Raw genomic sequence first — 17532 nt, forward strand, 5'->3', positions numbered from 1 at the left:
CCAACCAAGTTCATGAACACAGACAATAATAAACTCGTGTGGAATGCAGTACCCACACTGTTTGACATCCCAAATAAGCCACCTCAACTGACGATGAAGAGGAAACTGCCACAAAGATTCGACAGTCCATCTAAAGCTGTAAAACAGTCCAATGACACAGAAGCTGCCAGTTCAACTCTCAAAGTATCAGTGCCAGATTCGTGTGAATCGTCAATACAGACCTGCTTTGACGATAAAGTGGTTAGATTAAGTGCAGTTATTCGTGTCTTGAAAACGCGTAATGTTTGGTATGTATATAATTCACTTCTGTTGTTAGTCACTTAATTTTCCTTGCTTCCTTCGTGTGATGACATTTTTTTGTTAGCACCTTGTTCAGTGACAGATTGTTTGAAAATTATTCAAATATTCGGTTTTGCGTGAAATGTAATGTAATCAGCTCATAATGTTTTCAACATATTTCTCCCACTATTTGGCCTTTGCTTGTCCCACTTATAATAATATAAAGATGAAGGTCGTACTTGTGGCAATAGATGACAATGACAAACACAGTAGGCCTACAGAACGATAAATGAGCTGTAGATCGCATTTGAAAGTAGAGGAACATGTATGTGCTTCTTACGTGTGATTTTGTGTGTTTACATTCTTTTGATATCAACTTCACAAGTGATTCTTCATGAATGTGTTGCAGCTTGCCACTGGATTTGTGGGTTTTGTCCATACTTGCGCTTATTTTAGAATCATTTTTGGAAACATATATGCCTTCTGATACTACACAAACCTTTGGAGGCAAGAAACAACTACAAATGTTTTGTAAATTACATAGGAAGTGGATGCAAAAGAAACATTATGCCTACGACGCGTCACCTTACTCGCCGCTTGGGGTGCTAGTCTCGCTCCATCTGTCAAACGGTAATGACTTTTACAGCAGTGAGTGTCGCGACTGTTATGTTACACTGTGGTCGTAGCGTATAGACCTGTGTTATCTTTGCAGCAAGCTGAAATCTGTGGGAGCGCGTGTTTGTTTACATAATATTTTGTAAAGGTTATGTGCTGGTTGTCGAATATGTTGACGAAAGGAACTAAATGTTGCGTTTTTATTGAGTTTGCTTCAAGGAATATAAGCACTGCTTCGTTAAGGAGGAGCAAAGGGAAGGTATTAGAAGGGCGTCACGAAGTTCGTGTGAGATTTGCACCTAGTCCCACCGGTAAACAATATTATTGGTGTTACATATTTTCTCATTGTAGTGTGCGTTAGGACGTCACTTTTCCCTGTTGAGTGAAATGATTTGCTAATGCCAATTCTCAGCGTCATCTTCACTTGAGCACGTCTGTCACAGATCGTGTTACGAACTGCACCCTCAGGCATCCTGTCATTGTATTTTTTAGTTTAATATTGTCACTCGTAATTTTTGCAGAGTACTGCATTATTACAGACTCTTTTTTCAGTAATTATATATACTTACCGTGTTGCTTTGACAAGTCTCACTTTCCGCTGCGTACGCGCCTATTCTCTCTTCTCTCTCTTTTGCCTCCTTCGTTAATTTTCTTTAATGTGGTGGTAAGAGATCTCAGATGATTTGATTCCGTCTCCCTGCACTTTAGTTGCCTTTTGTAAACCAGTAGGCCTACTCATCCTTCTGATTATGATAACGTAATAGAAAACTTTCATTTAAATCAGGTGCCTAGTTACGTGTAATGTGTTATATACGTGATAATTTGAAAAATTGTTGATCGATATAATTTGTTTACCGATCGTAGGAGCCCATTTGTAAATTCGTTCAATATATTTTGATAAGTACTCGAAAGTACCCTCGTGTTACACACAATTTCCTTCATAGATGCATTCTGTTTTCCCTGAATCTCCCCAGAAAATTGGTCTTCCCTTGCATTTCTCTCGTAGTGATTTTCCGAGATTGTCTGAGCTTTCTTATGGTTTCTTACTAATAATAATCTTGCAATCGCATCCTGTTGGGTCTTTATTGTTGACATTGTATTGCCGTAGTTCGCATTTGATGGGAGCTACCATACATCGCACCAAGCAGGAATTTTATCCAAGTCTTTCAGCAATTCATTTGGTCCTTCAATTAAGACACTTTTCTATATATGACAACATCGTTAGTGAACTGTCTTACAGTGCTGCTGATCGTGTCTGATGAATTGTTTATGTATATTGAAAACATTAGAGGCCCTGATATGCTTCCTTGGGGCACAACAGATGTTTGTGTGGAACCTTCACTGCCTACTGTAACAAACTAGATTCTGGTCAAGTATTCCTTGAACAAGCCATATATTTGCAATGATAATCTGTATGATCATAACATGATTAATGATAAAAAATGTGATGCTGCATCACGAACCTTTTGGAGATCTAAGAAGACGGAATTTACCTGTTCACCTGCATCCATTGTTTGCTAGATGCCATGTATAAATAAAGCTGAATCTATTCCACCCGAATGGTTTTGATCAAAGTCTGTGCTTATTCTTTGAAATATCATAGTGTTTGTATCTGAAGTGTATTCTAGGATCTTGCAGCAGACGAGTGGCAGAGATATATTGATCTAATGTTGTTCAGTAGTATCTGTGTCATTATCAGTAACTTTCACATGTTAATCTCTGCAGTAGTCAGACATTGGTATATTGGTACCCTCATGCCTGAATACATTTTTAATTCTGAATTTAATATTTATGCTTGCTTTCTACAACTCAGTAACATGGATCCACGAGGGACTGAATGGAAGGTTTGGACCATTAACTGACTGTACATTAAGACCATAACTTTGGGATTTCTGAAAGATCCATCACCACAATTTGGCCAATTTACACTTCAGATGTGGTCCTTATGAATGCATGAGCTACTATAAACTTTTCTCCGTTACTTCATATGGTATATGTTGATGTGGAAGTGCAGATGTCGGACTATATTTTCACTATTACTTCACAAGACTGTTTGGTCTGTAATAGCAATAATAAATTTGCAGGTTTCCTTATCGGTACTGGCTAAATTCTCTACTTACTAGTACCGTATGCATGGGAGGATTTCTATGCTATGAATTTCCGATCATCTTGAATGACTCCGAATCTAATAGTCAATTGAAATATTCAGTTATTAATGTAGATTCACTGGCTCTGTTTGCTCTTGTCCGTATCAGTTTTGAGTTTTCATTTGTTATCTTACTAGATGTCACTATAAACCCACTCCACCTGGAGAGTATAATCTATTTTCTATTATATGTTCTACATGTCATCAAGAATTTCCCTATTCTCTACTTGTGGTTTAACTAATTCCTCATGGTATGATGTGGGGACAGTTATTTTCCATGAGAGACATGAGCTCTAGTACTTTACTGTGAGTACTCTGGCCATGAAAACTAATATATTAATATTCTCATTCTCCAGATCTGTTATCCCATCTTTTGAAATAATTCATCTGTCTGATGCTGGATTTTCTACAAACGATATTGTAGCTTTGTGTAAAGTGTGTATAGTACACAACTGATCTATTCAATGTGATTCAAGTCTCGATTTTGTAGCTCAGCATGAGGACTCTATGAATGGTCTTACCACAGAGACACTACACTCCGCATGCAGAACACATCATATGTCGTAATCAGTTCTCAGAATGATGCTGCACATCAACAGCTGCGCAAAGACCTCCCACGCGGGGCTAGTTGTCTTCAACACTTCTGACACCTAACTGAGAATAGATGCAGAACCCAATTACTGTCATTATTGATGCCAGCTGGAGCTAGCAAAACCCTACACCCCACAGTACAGCATGTGCTCCCAGCATTGCTTCTATCACATGTCAAGCAGTTCTTCCTGGAAAACATACTATGTGGTGTACATTTGGTTCCATTCCGTACCATGGTGTGCCCAATATTGGAGCTGCCTACCTTATTTCTCCTCCATCGTTGCCCTGGCCACAACTGAGAAGAAAACCGTTGCATGAGCAGGGGAGGCAAGGCCTACTGGCTACGTCTCATTATCAGGAGGAGGCAAATGCTTCAAACCTATTTGGTAGAGGAAGGAGCTAACCTTCTGTCATCAGCCACACACATCCAACAAGTCACCATCAGCTGACCGGTTGGTGCTACGGATCATGTTAGCAGTCACCTCAGTTTCTTCCCAACAGGAAACTGCCCTGCCACTCTGTCAGTGATGAAAACTGCAGATGCCATATAAAGATAGTGATAGTGACGAACAAAGTTGTCAGCTGAAGTGCACTTATGATGCCCGTGACTCTTCCATTGCATGATGCTGTTGGCAATTCGTTATCTTTGTGGTCATAGCCAATTGGGTAGTAGTATAAGGTAGTCAGTAAGAATTGCTCAGTCTTATAACCTTTGTCGTCACAAATATTTTGGCTGTTTTTTTTTTTCCGAATATTTCATGATTTCCGATAGCACAGCTTAAAAGATGTTTACAATAACTTCATCAAAGGCACCACAGTTTTTCTGTAATATATTGTGATTCCTCAGAAGGTGTTTAGGATGGGACCAATACATCAATTTAAATTGCTGCAAGTGAAACAAAGTACCAGTTAACTTCATTTACGAGGCAAAGGATACTACGAATGAGCAGTGCCAGTGTCTAGCTCCATCCAACCCATGATTTTTTAGTGATTGCCACCCATCACTTATTAAACAAACTGTTACCAACAATAGCAAGCAATGGAAAAGCGGCTCTGCCATTTGATACAGAGTCTTGAAACAACGAGACTTAACAAATGCCTTGACTGCAGGCATATCATTCCGTTGTGTCCTAACTGTAGGATATAATCTAGAAAGATTTCCTAAGGAAGTTACACATCATACACACCTTTCTTTTTGGCATTAAGGAAGCTTGTGATATTAATTAGAGATCTCACACCATGAAGCAGCTTCACAGTTGAGATTTTCATAGACAGCTGCCAGTGTTTTCTTAACCGTTTGAGAGACTCTGCTGCATCAGTCTTAGGGTTCTCTTTTTTCTGCAGTCTAATGCCATGTAAGATCAGATTGAAGAGAGAAAATGACACTGTTAAAAGTAGGTGGCGTGTCTATAGATTGTGAAAAATGCAAACTTTCTAAAAATTAATATTCTACATCTACATCCATACTCCGCAAGCCACCTGATGGCGTGTGGCGGAGGGTACCTTGAGTACCTCTATCGGTTCTCCCTTCTATTCCAGACTCGTATTGTTCGTGGAAAGAAAGATTGTTGGTATGCCTCTGTGTGGGCTCTAATCTCTCTGATTTTATCCTCATGGTCTCTTCATGAGATATACATAGGAGGGAGCAATATACTGCTTGGTGAAGGTATGTTCTTGAAACTTCAACAAAAGCCCGTACCAAGCTACTGAGCGTCTTTCTTGCAGAGTCTTCCACTGGAGTTTATCTATCATTTTGTTTCAGAGTTGAACAGGTGTGAACTCGCAAAAATTCTTTCAAACAGAATGTCATCAACATGTTATGCCCTAAGTATCCTGTTGTCAGTGTGTAACAGCCTGTGTCTTTTAGTTACATACTGTTCATTGTCATTCCTTTTTGGGGAATAAGCATGCAAAATATGAATGCAGTTTTCAAACTGCAGATAAGCTCCATAAGAATAATAACCAGAAATTGTAGTTGAGCTCATTGTAAAGATGTGTTCAAAACACTGCAGGTTTTAGCTGCACCATGCAAGAACATTTACCAATCATTTGTACATATCGAAAATAACATTGGCAATTACTGCACCAATAACTCTGTCCATGACAGTGGAATGAGATCTAGACTGAACTTACATTTACAAAGAAAGAATAAACATAAAACAAAATTTTCACCAGAGCATAAAGCTATACAATAAATTGCCAAAAGAGAAGGAAGAAATTTATAAAACTAAGTTATTTAAAAAGGCAGTTAAAAAGTACCTGTTAAGAAATAGATTTATGCATTGAAGGATTGCTTAGATAACTCACAGTAGTTGTTTAGTAAAAAATATAACATAAATAAATAATAATAACAATAATAAAACATCTATCATTCCACACAGTACTTTCCTGCTATATATTTTCCTTCTTTTTTCTTTCGTAACTGATTCCCGAGGCTATGCAATGTATAATATTAAATACCTTATTCCCTTCTGGAACTCGACGTCTCTAACATTATACAAAGATGCTGACTCAGTTTTTCATGCTAGCAGATAGAAACTTGTCAGTTATTGATAATATAATATAATATAAATGGATAGATCAAATATCTACTCACAAAGCAGGGCCTGGGGAACACACACACACAAAAGGATTTAACTTTTAGAAGCTTTTTTAGCCATTGGCTCCTTTTTCTGGTAGAAGAGTTAAAGGGGAAGCTGAACTGTACCCCTTTCCTTAATCTGGTCCAGTCCTTTCCCTTCACCTCTCTTCCTTCCCCTTCAACTCTTCTACTAGAAGAAGGAGCACTGGCTCTGAAAGCTTGTAAAAGTTAAATCCTTTTTTATGCGTGTGTCACCACTTGGCGAGTAGATTTTTTTTGGTCAGTCCGTTTACATTAAATAGAAAGTTGTGGTAAATAAAATAATGCTGGTGTCAGATAATGGTGTGTGGTGTTTGTATGTGTGCAGTGATGGGGTGTAAGGCATGAATGAACAATGTAGCATTAGCCTTTTACATTATTAAATGACTTATTAGTAAAACAGTATTGTAAATTATGGGTAAACCAAATGAGGTAGCACTGTTTGAAACAGAGTGCCTAGTGTTTAGAGGGTGAAGGCTCCAGTCTTCATGCAGCCATCATGATTCTGTTGTTTCCCTAAATTACTTCAGGCAAATGCTGGGATTGTTCCTACCAGTTCTATCTGTGCCATACTAGATCTTTAAGTATGTACATGTCTGTGTATGTTAATTACTTTATTTTTTATTGTTCTTAAATTGTAATGCCAAGACATGGCCAATATCCTTGTAAAAGAGATATATGGATGAATAAAACAACTACTGCCACTACTACTACTACTACTACTACTATTACTACTGTGACAGGTCCCATTTCCTGGCACAGGTTTTATGGAAAACATGTTGTTTGCATGTTCTTCCACCTGGAAATAAGAGCTGTTGACTCTTTGGGGAGTATAGGAGTGGATGGAATGAAACAGAACACTCTGTACTGTTTATGCAAAGTTCGTTGATCTACGGTGTTTCCCATACTTTTCCACTTTACCCTCAGCTTTTTGTGTTGAGGTCATATTCAGAGTGACATAGAGTTGTATTTAAGGAAAAATTAAGTTTATGATGGAATGTAACAATATTATGAAAAGGAAAGTTTCTACTCACCATACAGTGGAGATGTTGAGTCACAGAGTAGGCACAACAAAAAGACTGTCACAAATAAAGCTTTCGGCCAATAAGGCCTTTGTCAAACTAGATCACACACACACACACTTACACATGACTGCGGCCTAGGACAACTGAAACGCAGTGTGGTTTCAGTTGCCTGAGACTGCAGTCGTGTGTGTAAGTAACATTTGTGTGTGTGTGTGTGTGTGTGTGTGTGTGTGTGTGTGTGTGTGTGTGTGTGTGGTCTATTTTTGACATAGGCCTTACTGGCTAAAAGCTTCATTTGGGACAGTTTTTATGTTGTGTGTATCAGTGACTTTCCTTTTTATAATATTGAAAAATTTTCTCGTGTATTATTAAGTTCCCCCCCCCCCCCCCCCCCCCCCCCACAATCTGTCCCTCTCTCTCTCTCTCTCTCTCTCAAGGGATTAGCCTGACATTTGCTCAGATTATGAAGGAAGACTAAATTATAATAGCTGGGTGTGGATTTGAACACCCCTCTTCCTCTTAAATACAAGTCAGTGTGTTAAAGACACTTGGTGTGATGCCCAACAAGGAAGGAGGGGGTGACATTAAGATAAAGAATAAGGGTGGTGGGAGGGGGAACATACTGATATAAGGGGTGTTAATGATAACTTTTACAATATACGACAGTTGTGTAGGCGAAGTTGAGATGAACTGTTTGATATAAGAAACTTGTGTTCTGTCAGACCTGGAAACAACCTCAAATTGGTCTACAAAAATCACTTAGGCTAATGTGGATGAGAACCGCCCCACTTATGCCACTATCTTGGTAGTTTTCTCTCTTTAGCCTTCTTACTACAAGACGAGTGTGTTTGTAAGGGCTGAGTTTTGAGTGGATTGGAAAGGTAATAAATTTTTGTGTAATGTATTGAAAAGTCTTTTCCTTTCATTACTTTCACAACAGAGGTTAATTCACTAATCTTAAAGAAATCCAGTGAAATAAGAGGGCAACAAGATATTACACAAATCGTTTCTCCCTTTTGTTCTTTCTCCTCATATATAATATTAAACAAAAACTGTGCACACAAAAATGGGCTGTTTTTTTTTTTTTATGGCAGTCGGTTTTAACATAAAAGAGCAGAGTTTTATTTATAGCTTATGGGCTTACAATTAGAGTACTACCACAGAATCTGAATCATCTAGAACTTTGTAATCCAGCCTGTTTGCAGATTAAAACTATACAGGATACTGTCACTGAAGTTACTATCCTCACAGATCCAGCAACTGGAGAAGTCTCTCTCATATCCTATGTACCCTAATGGTCGATTTACCCACACATTTTGAGTGCCTTCATTTCCCAATCAAGATTTTGTTTGGAATAAAAATAAACAGGGCTCAATGTCAGAGAGAGGAGGGAAGGGGAAGTGGGCATAGAGAGGGGAAAGGAGTAGGTGGACAGAAAGCTGGGGGAAGGGAGGGGAGGAGGAGATGAATGGAGAGAGAGGGTGGGGGGGGGGGGTTAGGATGTATATCCAATACCAATACATACTTAGCAAACACAAAGCATTGGAGGGTTTACTAGTTAAAAATATCAAATTACAAACAGTCACCGTGTTCCCTTCAGGCAGTAGGCCTAAGCTGTATGCCTAGTGTTTATAAGTGTAAATGTTGGGAAGTACTTGAGTGAACAGTAGTCTTATATGGAAGTGAAACTTGAGCACCAAGCAGTGTGCAGATGAGGAGAACAGAAATTTTGAAATGTTGTTACAGGAGAATTCTATAGATTAGACAAGTAGATCGTGTAATTAGTCAAGATGCACCGGAGAGAAAAGAGTTGTATGGCACAATTTAACTAAAAGAAGAGATTGCTTACAAATCACTCATGTGACCCATCTCAGATATTGCTCAACTTTGCATATCAGATATGATTAACAGGGATAATGAAGATATACAGAGAAGGGCAGCGCGAATGCTCACAGGTTTGTTTGATCCATGAGAGAGCATCACAGAGATCCTGAAAAAACTGAACTGGCAGAATCTTGAAGATAGACATAAACAGTCTGTAGAAAGCCTACTTATAAAGTTTCAAGATCTTGCTTTAAATGATGACTCTAGGATGTAGAGATAAGATAAGACTAATTACAGCATGTACAGAATCATTTAAACAATCATTCTTCCTGTGTTCCACATGTGACTGGAACAAGGAGAAACCCTAGTAACTTGTACAGTAGGATATACCTTCTGCCATGCACTTAGAGTGGTTTGCAGCATGTAGATATAAAATGGCCATTCAACATATAATGCCCCCCCCCCTTTTTTAAGAACACTTATATTGTTAAGAGTCAGAATTGGGTGACAATATACCAGTGGTCCATCTGAAGTTTTGGGTGAGATTATCTTGAAAACTATACATTGGGTAAAAATAGTGGGTAAGACAAGTTCGTAAGCTCAGAGGGAGGACATCAAATAAAACTACACATGACCCCCAGCCCCCACCCCCTTGGGTGGGGCAGGGGGCAACTTCTAAATCTTAAATGGAAACCCCCATTTTTATTGCAGATTCAGATTCTCCATAACAAAAAGTTATCAAGTTTTACCTGAAACATTTTTTTAAACCATTGACAGGTGGCACTGAAATCGAGAAACATTAAAATTGGGGAAGAACTCTGATAGAAGGACGCATCAAATCGATACAAAATGTGCACCAATTCTTTCATTACACCAAATTAAGCTTTTTTTTAATATAAAATGTATCCTACCCGACACAGTTTTTGATGGAGGGAGGCAGAATGGTATCAAAATCTCATTAGGGAACTCTTCACCATTGCATTACTCACCCGACTTGGTGCTACCATGACCAAACTGCGAACTATGGCTCAGTATAAAGGTCAGTGCAATGCGATCAGACGTCACTGCACTTTCAGATTGTGAACCGTAAACATCAACTCTCGAAGGTAAATTATTCTTTACTGAAACATGGCTCACTATCCTCCTACAGAGATTGTTGATATGATGTTAATTTTAGGTTAATGCCATACCAATTATGCTCCAGCTGCGCAATTGTATGCGGATTGTTTCCCAAACAGATGACATCCAAGCAAAAACATTACTCAAAATTGCACTCAATGAGCTTGAAATGGTTACAAGCACCATCCACCTTGTCATTGCGAATACAATGAAAATGACGCTTGGACCCTTACCGTTCTCGCCTGTGTTCAACTGGATCCCAAAATTAGTAGTTGTGTGATTCAGACACAAACTGGAATACCGAAATCACTGTTTTGAGTATTTTGAAGGCACATAAATATCATGCGTATCATATCATACTGACACAGTCATTAATGCTGAAAGATATGCAAATACGCGTGCATTATTGCCAATGGGCCTTGGAAATGATAAGAGGTGACGATGGTTTTTTTTAGGTACGTTATGTTCACCAATGAAGCCACATTACAAAACAATGGAAAATCAAATTGTCATTATTGGTCCCCTGTTAATCCACACTGGCACAGATCTGTTGACAAAGAACACAAATGGTTTTAATGGTCTGGTGTGGAATTTGAAATGGTTACTTAATAGGACCATATTTTTTTGATCGAAATGTTGCTAGGGAATCTTATTTACAACTTCTCAGCAATGATTTGGTGGAACTGATGGAAGATGTTGATCTAGAAACTAGGCAACGAATGTGGTTCCAGCAGGATGGAGCAGCTCCCCATTATGCTAAAAATGTACGGAACATTTTAAATTTATGATACCCTGGTCGGTGTATAGAACGAGGCCGACCAATTCAGTGGCCTCCACATTCACCAGACCTAACATCTCCTAATTTTTTCTTGTGGGGTTATTTAAAAAAAATATTGTTTATCAAAGACAGCCCACAACCCGAAACGATATGGACCAACACATTCGAAGAGCGTGTGCAGCCATACGATGGGATGTGCTGCTCAAAACTGTAGACAACTTTCGCAGACGATTGACTTTATGCATTGAAGCAAATGGGGATAATTTTGAAAAATTTCTTCATGGTAAATTTCATTAATTAACCATGCCAAATTGTGAGAGGCAAGGGGTCTCTCACAAATGAAGCACCCCAACATCTAAGAGGCAAGGGGCTCACACTAATGAAGCATCTAATGGGACCGTCATTCTACTACGTCCATGTCGTTGTTACGGGGTACGCTAAAAGTAGGATACAGTACATTTTGTACCAAAAATAGCTTTATTTGGCATAATGAAAGAATTGGTGCATATTTTTTATTGATTTGATGCTTCTTTCTCAGTTAATTATAAATAAATCAGAGTTCTTCAACAATTTTACTGTTTTATTGATTTCAGTGCCATCTGTCAATGGTTTAAAAAAATGGTTCAGACAAAACTTTATTACTTTTTTTTATGGAGAATCTGAATCTGCAATAAAAAATGGGGGTTTCCATTTAAGATTTAAAAGTTGCCCCCACCCACTCAAGGGGGTGGGGGCTGGTGGTCACGTGTAGTTTCATTTGATGTCCCCCTTATCCACTATTTTTACCTAATGTATAGATTTCAAGATAATCTCATTCAAAACTTCAGATGGACCACCCTGTACATCAACATGTCTTGCCCATGTCCTATTTTTCTATGTAATCCCCATCACTTTTTATAGTCATATGCCAACATTGTGGAAGAGCATGTATTCCCTCCTGGTAGAAGCTCTTGTCCTGTAGGCATAGCCATGTTTGCACTGCATGATTGACGCTCTCGTCATCTTCAAAGTGTGTTCCCTGTAAGGAATCTTTAAGCGGTCATCACGAATAATGGCATCTGCAAGATTTAGTGTGCCTGGAGCTGTGGCTGCGATAGGACATCCCGAGTGTGGCTGATCATTGGGCTCTGTTTCTGCAATTCCTGAGACTGTAACTTCCTTTACCAATCAACTAACTGTACTCCTATCAACTGCAGCATCACAATAAACTGCACACAAACACTTACTGATGTTCACCACATTTTCTTTTTCTGCACACAAGGCTTCATTAACAGCACACTGCTTGTAACATGAGTCATATGTAGACGCCATTTTGATGTTGTACTACGGCTCTGCCATCTACCAGAATGGTTTGAAACTTCACCGGTGCACAGAACAGACATCAAATGTGAAACCCCAACAAGGATGTTTGTCTGTGTTTATTATCAGCTTTTTTTTTATGTGGGGCATACTTATTGACTGACTCTCATAGATGTAGAAGAAGAGGAAGGTTGATAGGACATATCCTAAGACGTCCAGAAATAATCAGTTTAGTAACAGAGGGAAATGTGTGTTTGGGGGTGGGGGGTGGCAGCTAAGGGGGTCAAGGCTTGAAAATAGTAAACAGGTTCAAGTGGGTGTTTATTGCAGTAGTTACTAGGGATAAAGAGAGTTGCACAGTACAGACTAGGATGGAGAGCTGCATCAAACCAGTCTGCTAAATCGGAAGAGAAGAGGAAGGAGGGCGCAGCTGGTGGAGGAATAAACTTCTGTAAGGTGTTGCTGTTCTGATGAAATTAATTTGCATACAACAAGAATGAATGTACTTGTACAAACAAATAGAAAAAAAAAGGGAGCAAACACTTGTAAATTATAAGCATATAGTCATATTTCCAAAATAATTTGTGATGGGAATAGGATGAAACATACCACAACATTGAGATTTAATGTGCAGATGATACATGAAACATGACACTAGTTAACTAACTAACTTTACAAAAAGCCCAGAAAGAGAACATTGTTTTTCAAGAGCTAGTTGGCTCATGAAATAATGTAGTGGGCCTAATAATAGTTGAGAGGACATGAGTATGCAACTGTGACCAGCGAGGATTACCACATGTGGAAAAACTGCTCACATGTTGATGCAGCTGCCCATGATCTTATAGTGGTAGCAATGGTTGAAGTGGGCTGAGTGTGATTGAGCAACTGCCTTTCCATCAACAAGATTCTGGTGGCTTGTAATTTCATCATTCAGATTAGTCCTTTGAATGGTTCTTTCACTATCTGACTGTGGCTAGCAATTCAAGTGGAGGTGAGCTGAAGGAACAACTCCCAACCACAATATTGCAGAAGCCAAGGGCAGGCACCCATCACAGGTGGCAAGATGCAGCCACAGTGCAGAAAGCTGCAGGTGCACCTTGTGTGTACCCTAGTTCAGGAAATGTGATATTCCTGCACCTAACAGCCAAAATTGTCACCCTGCTTCTTGTGTCCAGACTTTTAAAGCAGTTTTCCTGCATATATTGGTAACATTGTTGGTGACACAAATATACATGTCATCAATATCAGACTTCGTTGGACAGAGTAGAATTGAGAAGCCATTTCTTGAGATGACGGAAGTGTTTTGGCAATAATAACTATTATATTTAGCGAGAGCAGGAATTGGCTGATTAAAGTTTGGTACTCCAAGGATAGGTGATTTTTATTTAACTATTGCCCTTGAATGGATTCATTATACATCACCCAGTCATTCCTCCTAGTGGCAATTTCATCTTTGAATATTCAAGCTATAATTTTATAAAGAGAGGAGAACAGCTGCAGCCTCTCACACTCATTTCAGAAAGGATTTCTACAAACACAGCCTCCATTGTTAAAAATCCAGCCTTCCACCCATGATGGGTTCAGTTTTATTCTGCTTTTTATACAGCATTTAAGCAATCTTGCAGGCAAATTTGATACAAATAACAGTATCGAAATTACCATTTGCACTGATATATATGTTTATTTCGAAGTCCAGTTCTTGTGTGTTATTTGTCTTGTCTGCTAGTTGTAAATAATATTTTTGTGATTGTGGTGTTTGTTTTATAATTACAAAGGCTATTGTATGTGTACTATTAAATCAATTGTGTATTGTTATTACTAATGTGTAATTCTTTTAATTTAGGTCATCTCCATCTGGGAGGTTTGAGAACAGCTTTGTATAATTACTTATTTGCGAAATCACACAATGGACAGTTTGTACTTAGGATAGAAGATACTGACCAAAATAGGCTTGTGCCAGAGGCGGCAGAAAAACTAGAAAAAGATCTTAATTGGGCTGGTATTGAGCCAGATGAAAGTCCATTACAGGGTGGTCCTTATGGCCCGTATAAGCAATCGGAGAGACTGAATTTGTATAGGTAAGTTCTTCTTCATCCAAAATGTCAATTTTTGATCTATTGTTTATCATATTACTCTTCTGTCGCATAATACAGAATATTAATTACTTTAGTAAGTAAATTTGTTAACCAGGTAATTTTTGTAGCAAATAAACTAGTACTATCAGGACATATTATCATTGAAGGAGTAACTTTATGGCTGGGTGTTGTGTGATGTCCTTAGGTTAGTTATGTTTAAGTAGTTCTAAGTTCTAGGGGACTGATGACCATAGATGTTAAGTCCCATAGTGCTCAGAGCCATTTGAACCATTTGAGTAACTTTAAAGACAGTGACTCAGTTACTTATGTTATTACTATGCATGATCAATTTGTCTCAGGTTTGTACAATGGAAATAAAATTATGCATTCTGGTTACAGCTTTTTGTTTATTGTACCAGGCAAAAAGTATCCCAATCACACAGTAGCTCCAAACATTTTAAGTAACAAACTACTTGGCTGTATAAGAATTGAGCAACATACTGAGAGAGAGAAATCAGTACTGAGTCATGCGGCCATACCTACTTGTAACTTTGTTATAACTTTATTTACAATTAGATTTCTTGTGCCAGATTGCTTGACTTTTTTTAACTAACAAAATTATAATTATGATGTTTTGTTAATGGTTCTTTATACTTAACACAATTATTTCTTCAGCTATTAAGGGCTTTAACATTTGCCCACATAAATTTGAACTTTTGGTACTGTATCATGTTAATTTACAGTAAGTATAGTTCATCACGAAACAAAGTTTAAATGAAGTAAAACTCTGAAAAATAAAATTTAAGTTAAACTAAAAGACTATGCAGATTAGCTTCATGTATTGTATTCTATGATATTTTCTCTCTCTGTCTCTAGCACTCGCTTGCTCACTCACTCTCTCGTTCAATCCTCTTTCCCACCCTGTTTCCTGTGATTGTTTTCCGATAAGTATTTTAGCGAAGGAAAGGTTTATGAAGTGAAGTGTGAATGTTGAACCATTCACAGTTTCTCAATCAAAAGGGGAAGATGAAGATGATGATAGAATAGTAAAGTCATATTTAGTCGTAGAAATGAGACAGTAGAAATTGCAACAAAAGTTTGTTGTTTAGAGTACATAAATTGTGATTGTCAGAAAAGTGAAACACGGTCAGTTGGGGTGCGGGAGGGGAGGGGGAGGGTATAGGAAAGGACAAACTAAGAGTTAGAAAGGCGGAGAATGATGTGATCAAACTTGCAAATATTTAAATGTGTATTTGTAACTCAGTAAGTATGCCCTCCAACACTGTAACATCTTCGATTCCCTGAAAGACACTTTCTTATGCATTGTCTACTGTCATTTGTCAAATATCTAAGACTACAAAATTGTCTCATGTAACAGGTATAGATTCTTCTTAGCTTCCCATGGTTTACATCTGTGTTACTTTTATTTAATATTGTAATGGTAGGCTGAGGGTGGAGTACAGTGCCAAGAGAAAAGACAGCCACCATGCTATAGAAGGGGCAGTGAACAGAGTTAAAGTTAAGAATAGAAGGAACGTGATTGCTTGAATGTTGTATGTGTTAATTTTGGTAGCTCTTGCTCTGAGCTGTGACAGGAAGGCAAGAAATGTTCGTTTTAAACAGCCTGTAAGTGAATAACATGCGGCAATGTCTTTTGCAGCAACGAAAAGAAGCTAATCTTCCATGTCTTAATCACAATGAGCAATATATTTGCAGGGAAAAAGATTGCATCCCAAAACTTATGAAAAATGTCTGTTTTTCTTTTCTTTTCTTTCTTTCTTTTCTTTTCTTTTCTTTCTTTCTTTTTTTCCATGACATGTTGGGCATTTTGAGACAGGTGGGTGGACTCTCAGCTTTGCAGCACAATGTTGGTCAATTTGCTCGTAGCATTGATGGCATCAGGATCATTTAGTGCATTTCTGTTTTGAGATCACATCATAGTGGATACTTTTGAACAATGTTGGGCAATAAAGTTTTCGTAAAACTTGACAAAAATGCTGCAGAAAACTGTGAACTTCTTAAATAAGCTTCTGGGGAGTCCGCTCTTTTATATGTGCAAGTTATTGGGTCGGGGAAGTTTTACAGGAGCCAGGAAGGGTTGGATGATGATCTCCGTCCTTGATGACCATCAACAAGCCAATCTGATGAAAATGCAACTCACATATGCGGGTTGTTGAATGCTGACTTAAAATTAGTGCTCGGCTATTTGCTGACCTGATGAATATTCCAAAATGGTTTTGGTCTTATGTAAAATCAGTAGTGATTCGAAATCATCTATTTGTTCAGTCTGTGGATCATACAGACACAGAAAACAAAGACTGGAGAGAGAAGGACGAAATACTGAAGTTGTTTCACTGCAGAAGCCCGTAATATGTTATCTCCTTTCAGTCATCATATGCGTACCAAAATGGTGGACATTGGGATAGTTGATTGCAGAATAGAAAAGCAACTACATTCATTTAGTAATGGAAAGGCATTACAACTTGATGAGATACCTACAAGATTCTACAAAGATTATGCAAAACAACTGGGTTCGCTTCTAGCAGCATTTTATCATAGTTCACTGGAGCAATTAAGGGTACCTACCAACTAGGAAAAAAATCACAGGTCACTCCCACTTTCAAGGAAAGGTGCACATCATAGTAGCCTTACATTGTCAACGTCAATTTGTTGTAGAATTATGGAACATGTGTCCGCCTCCGTAGCGTAGCAGTAGTGTTACCACCTACCACGCAAGGGACCCGGGTTCGATTCCAGTAGTGGACTGGGTGTTGTGTGTCCTTCATCATCATTTTCATCATCATTGACTCACAAGTCGCCAATGTGGCATCACCTACAAAGGACTTGCAATACAGCGGCCGAACTACCCCGAATGGGGCCAGTGCAATATGATAATTTCACTTTTTAATGGAACAGGTTAATGCTCAAGAATTTATAACATTTTTGGAGAATGAAAATCTCCTATGTAAAAATCCACAAAGTTTCTGCAGACAGAGATCTTGTGAAACTCGACGCCCTGTGTCTCTCCATGAAATCTGTAGCACAGATTGATGTTGTGTTCTCTGACGCGAGGAGGGCATTTGAACTGTCCCACAATGCTGCTTACCAACTATTTGACCAGATTTGCAACTGGATTCAAGGCTTCTGTAGAGATAGAACTC

At 38.4% G+C, this 17532-nt stretch overlaps 1 protein-coding gene across 1 annotated transcript in view; it reads left to right on the forward strand.

Annotated features, from left to right (window-relative positions):
- Positions 1 to 928: 928 nt before the first annotated feature.
- LOC126335341 (probable glutamate--tRNA ligase, mitochondrial) overlaps positions 929 to 17532 on the forward strand; it is an 82612-nt gene continuing 66008 nt past the window's right edge. Inside the window, exons 1-2 of the mRNA XM_049998516.1 lie at positions 929 to 1205; positions 14140 to 14374. Of these exons, the coding sequence (XP_049854473.1) occupies positions 1046 to 1205; positions 14140 to 14374 (395 nt within the window). The 5' untranslated portion in view covers positions 929 to 1045. The remainder of the gene's footprint in view (positions 1206 to 14139; positions 14375 to 17532) is intronic.

This window comes from Schistocerca gregaria, chromosome 2 (assembly GCF_023897955.1).
Source record: "Schistocerca gregaria isolate iqSchGreg1 chromosome 2, iqSchGreg1.2, whole genome shotgun sequence".
Lineage (NCBI taxonomy): Eukaryota > Metazoa > Arthropoda > Insecta > Orthoptera > Acrididae > Schistocerca > Schistocerca gregaria.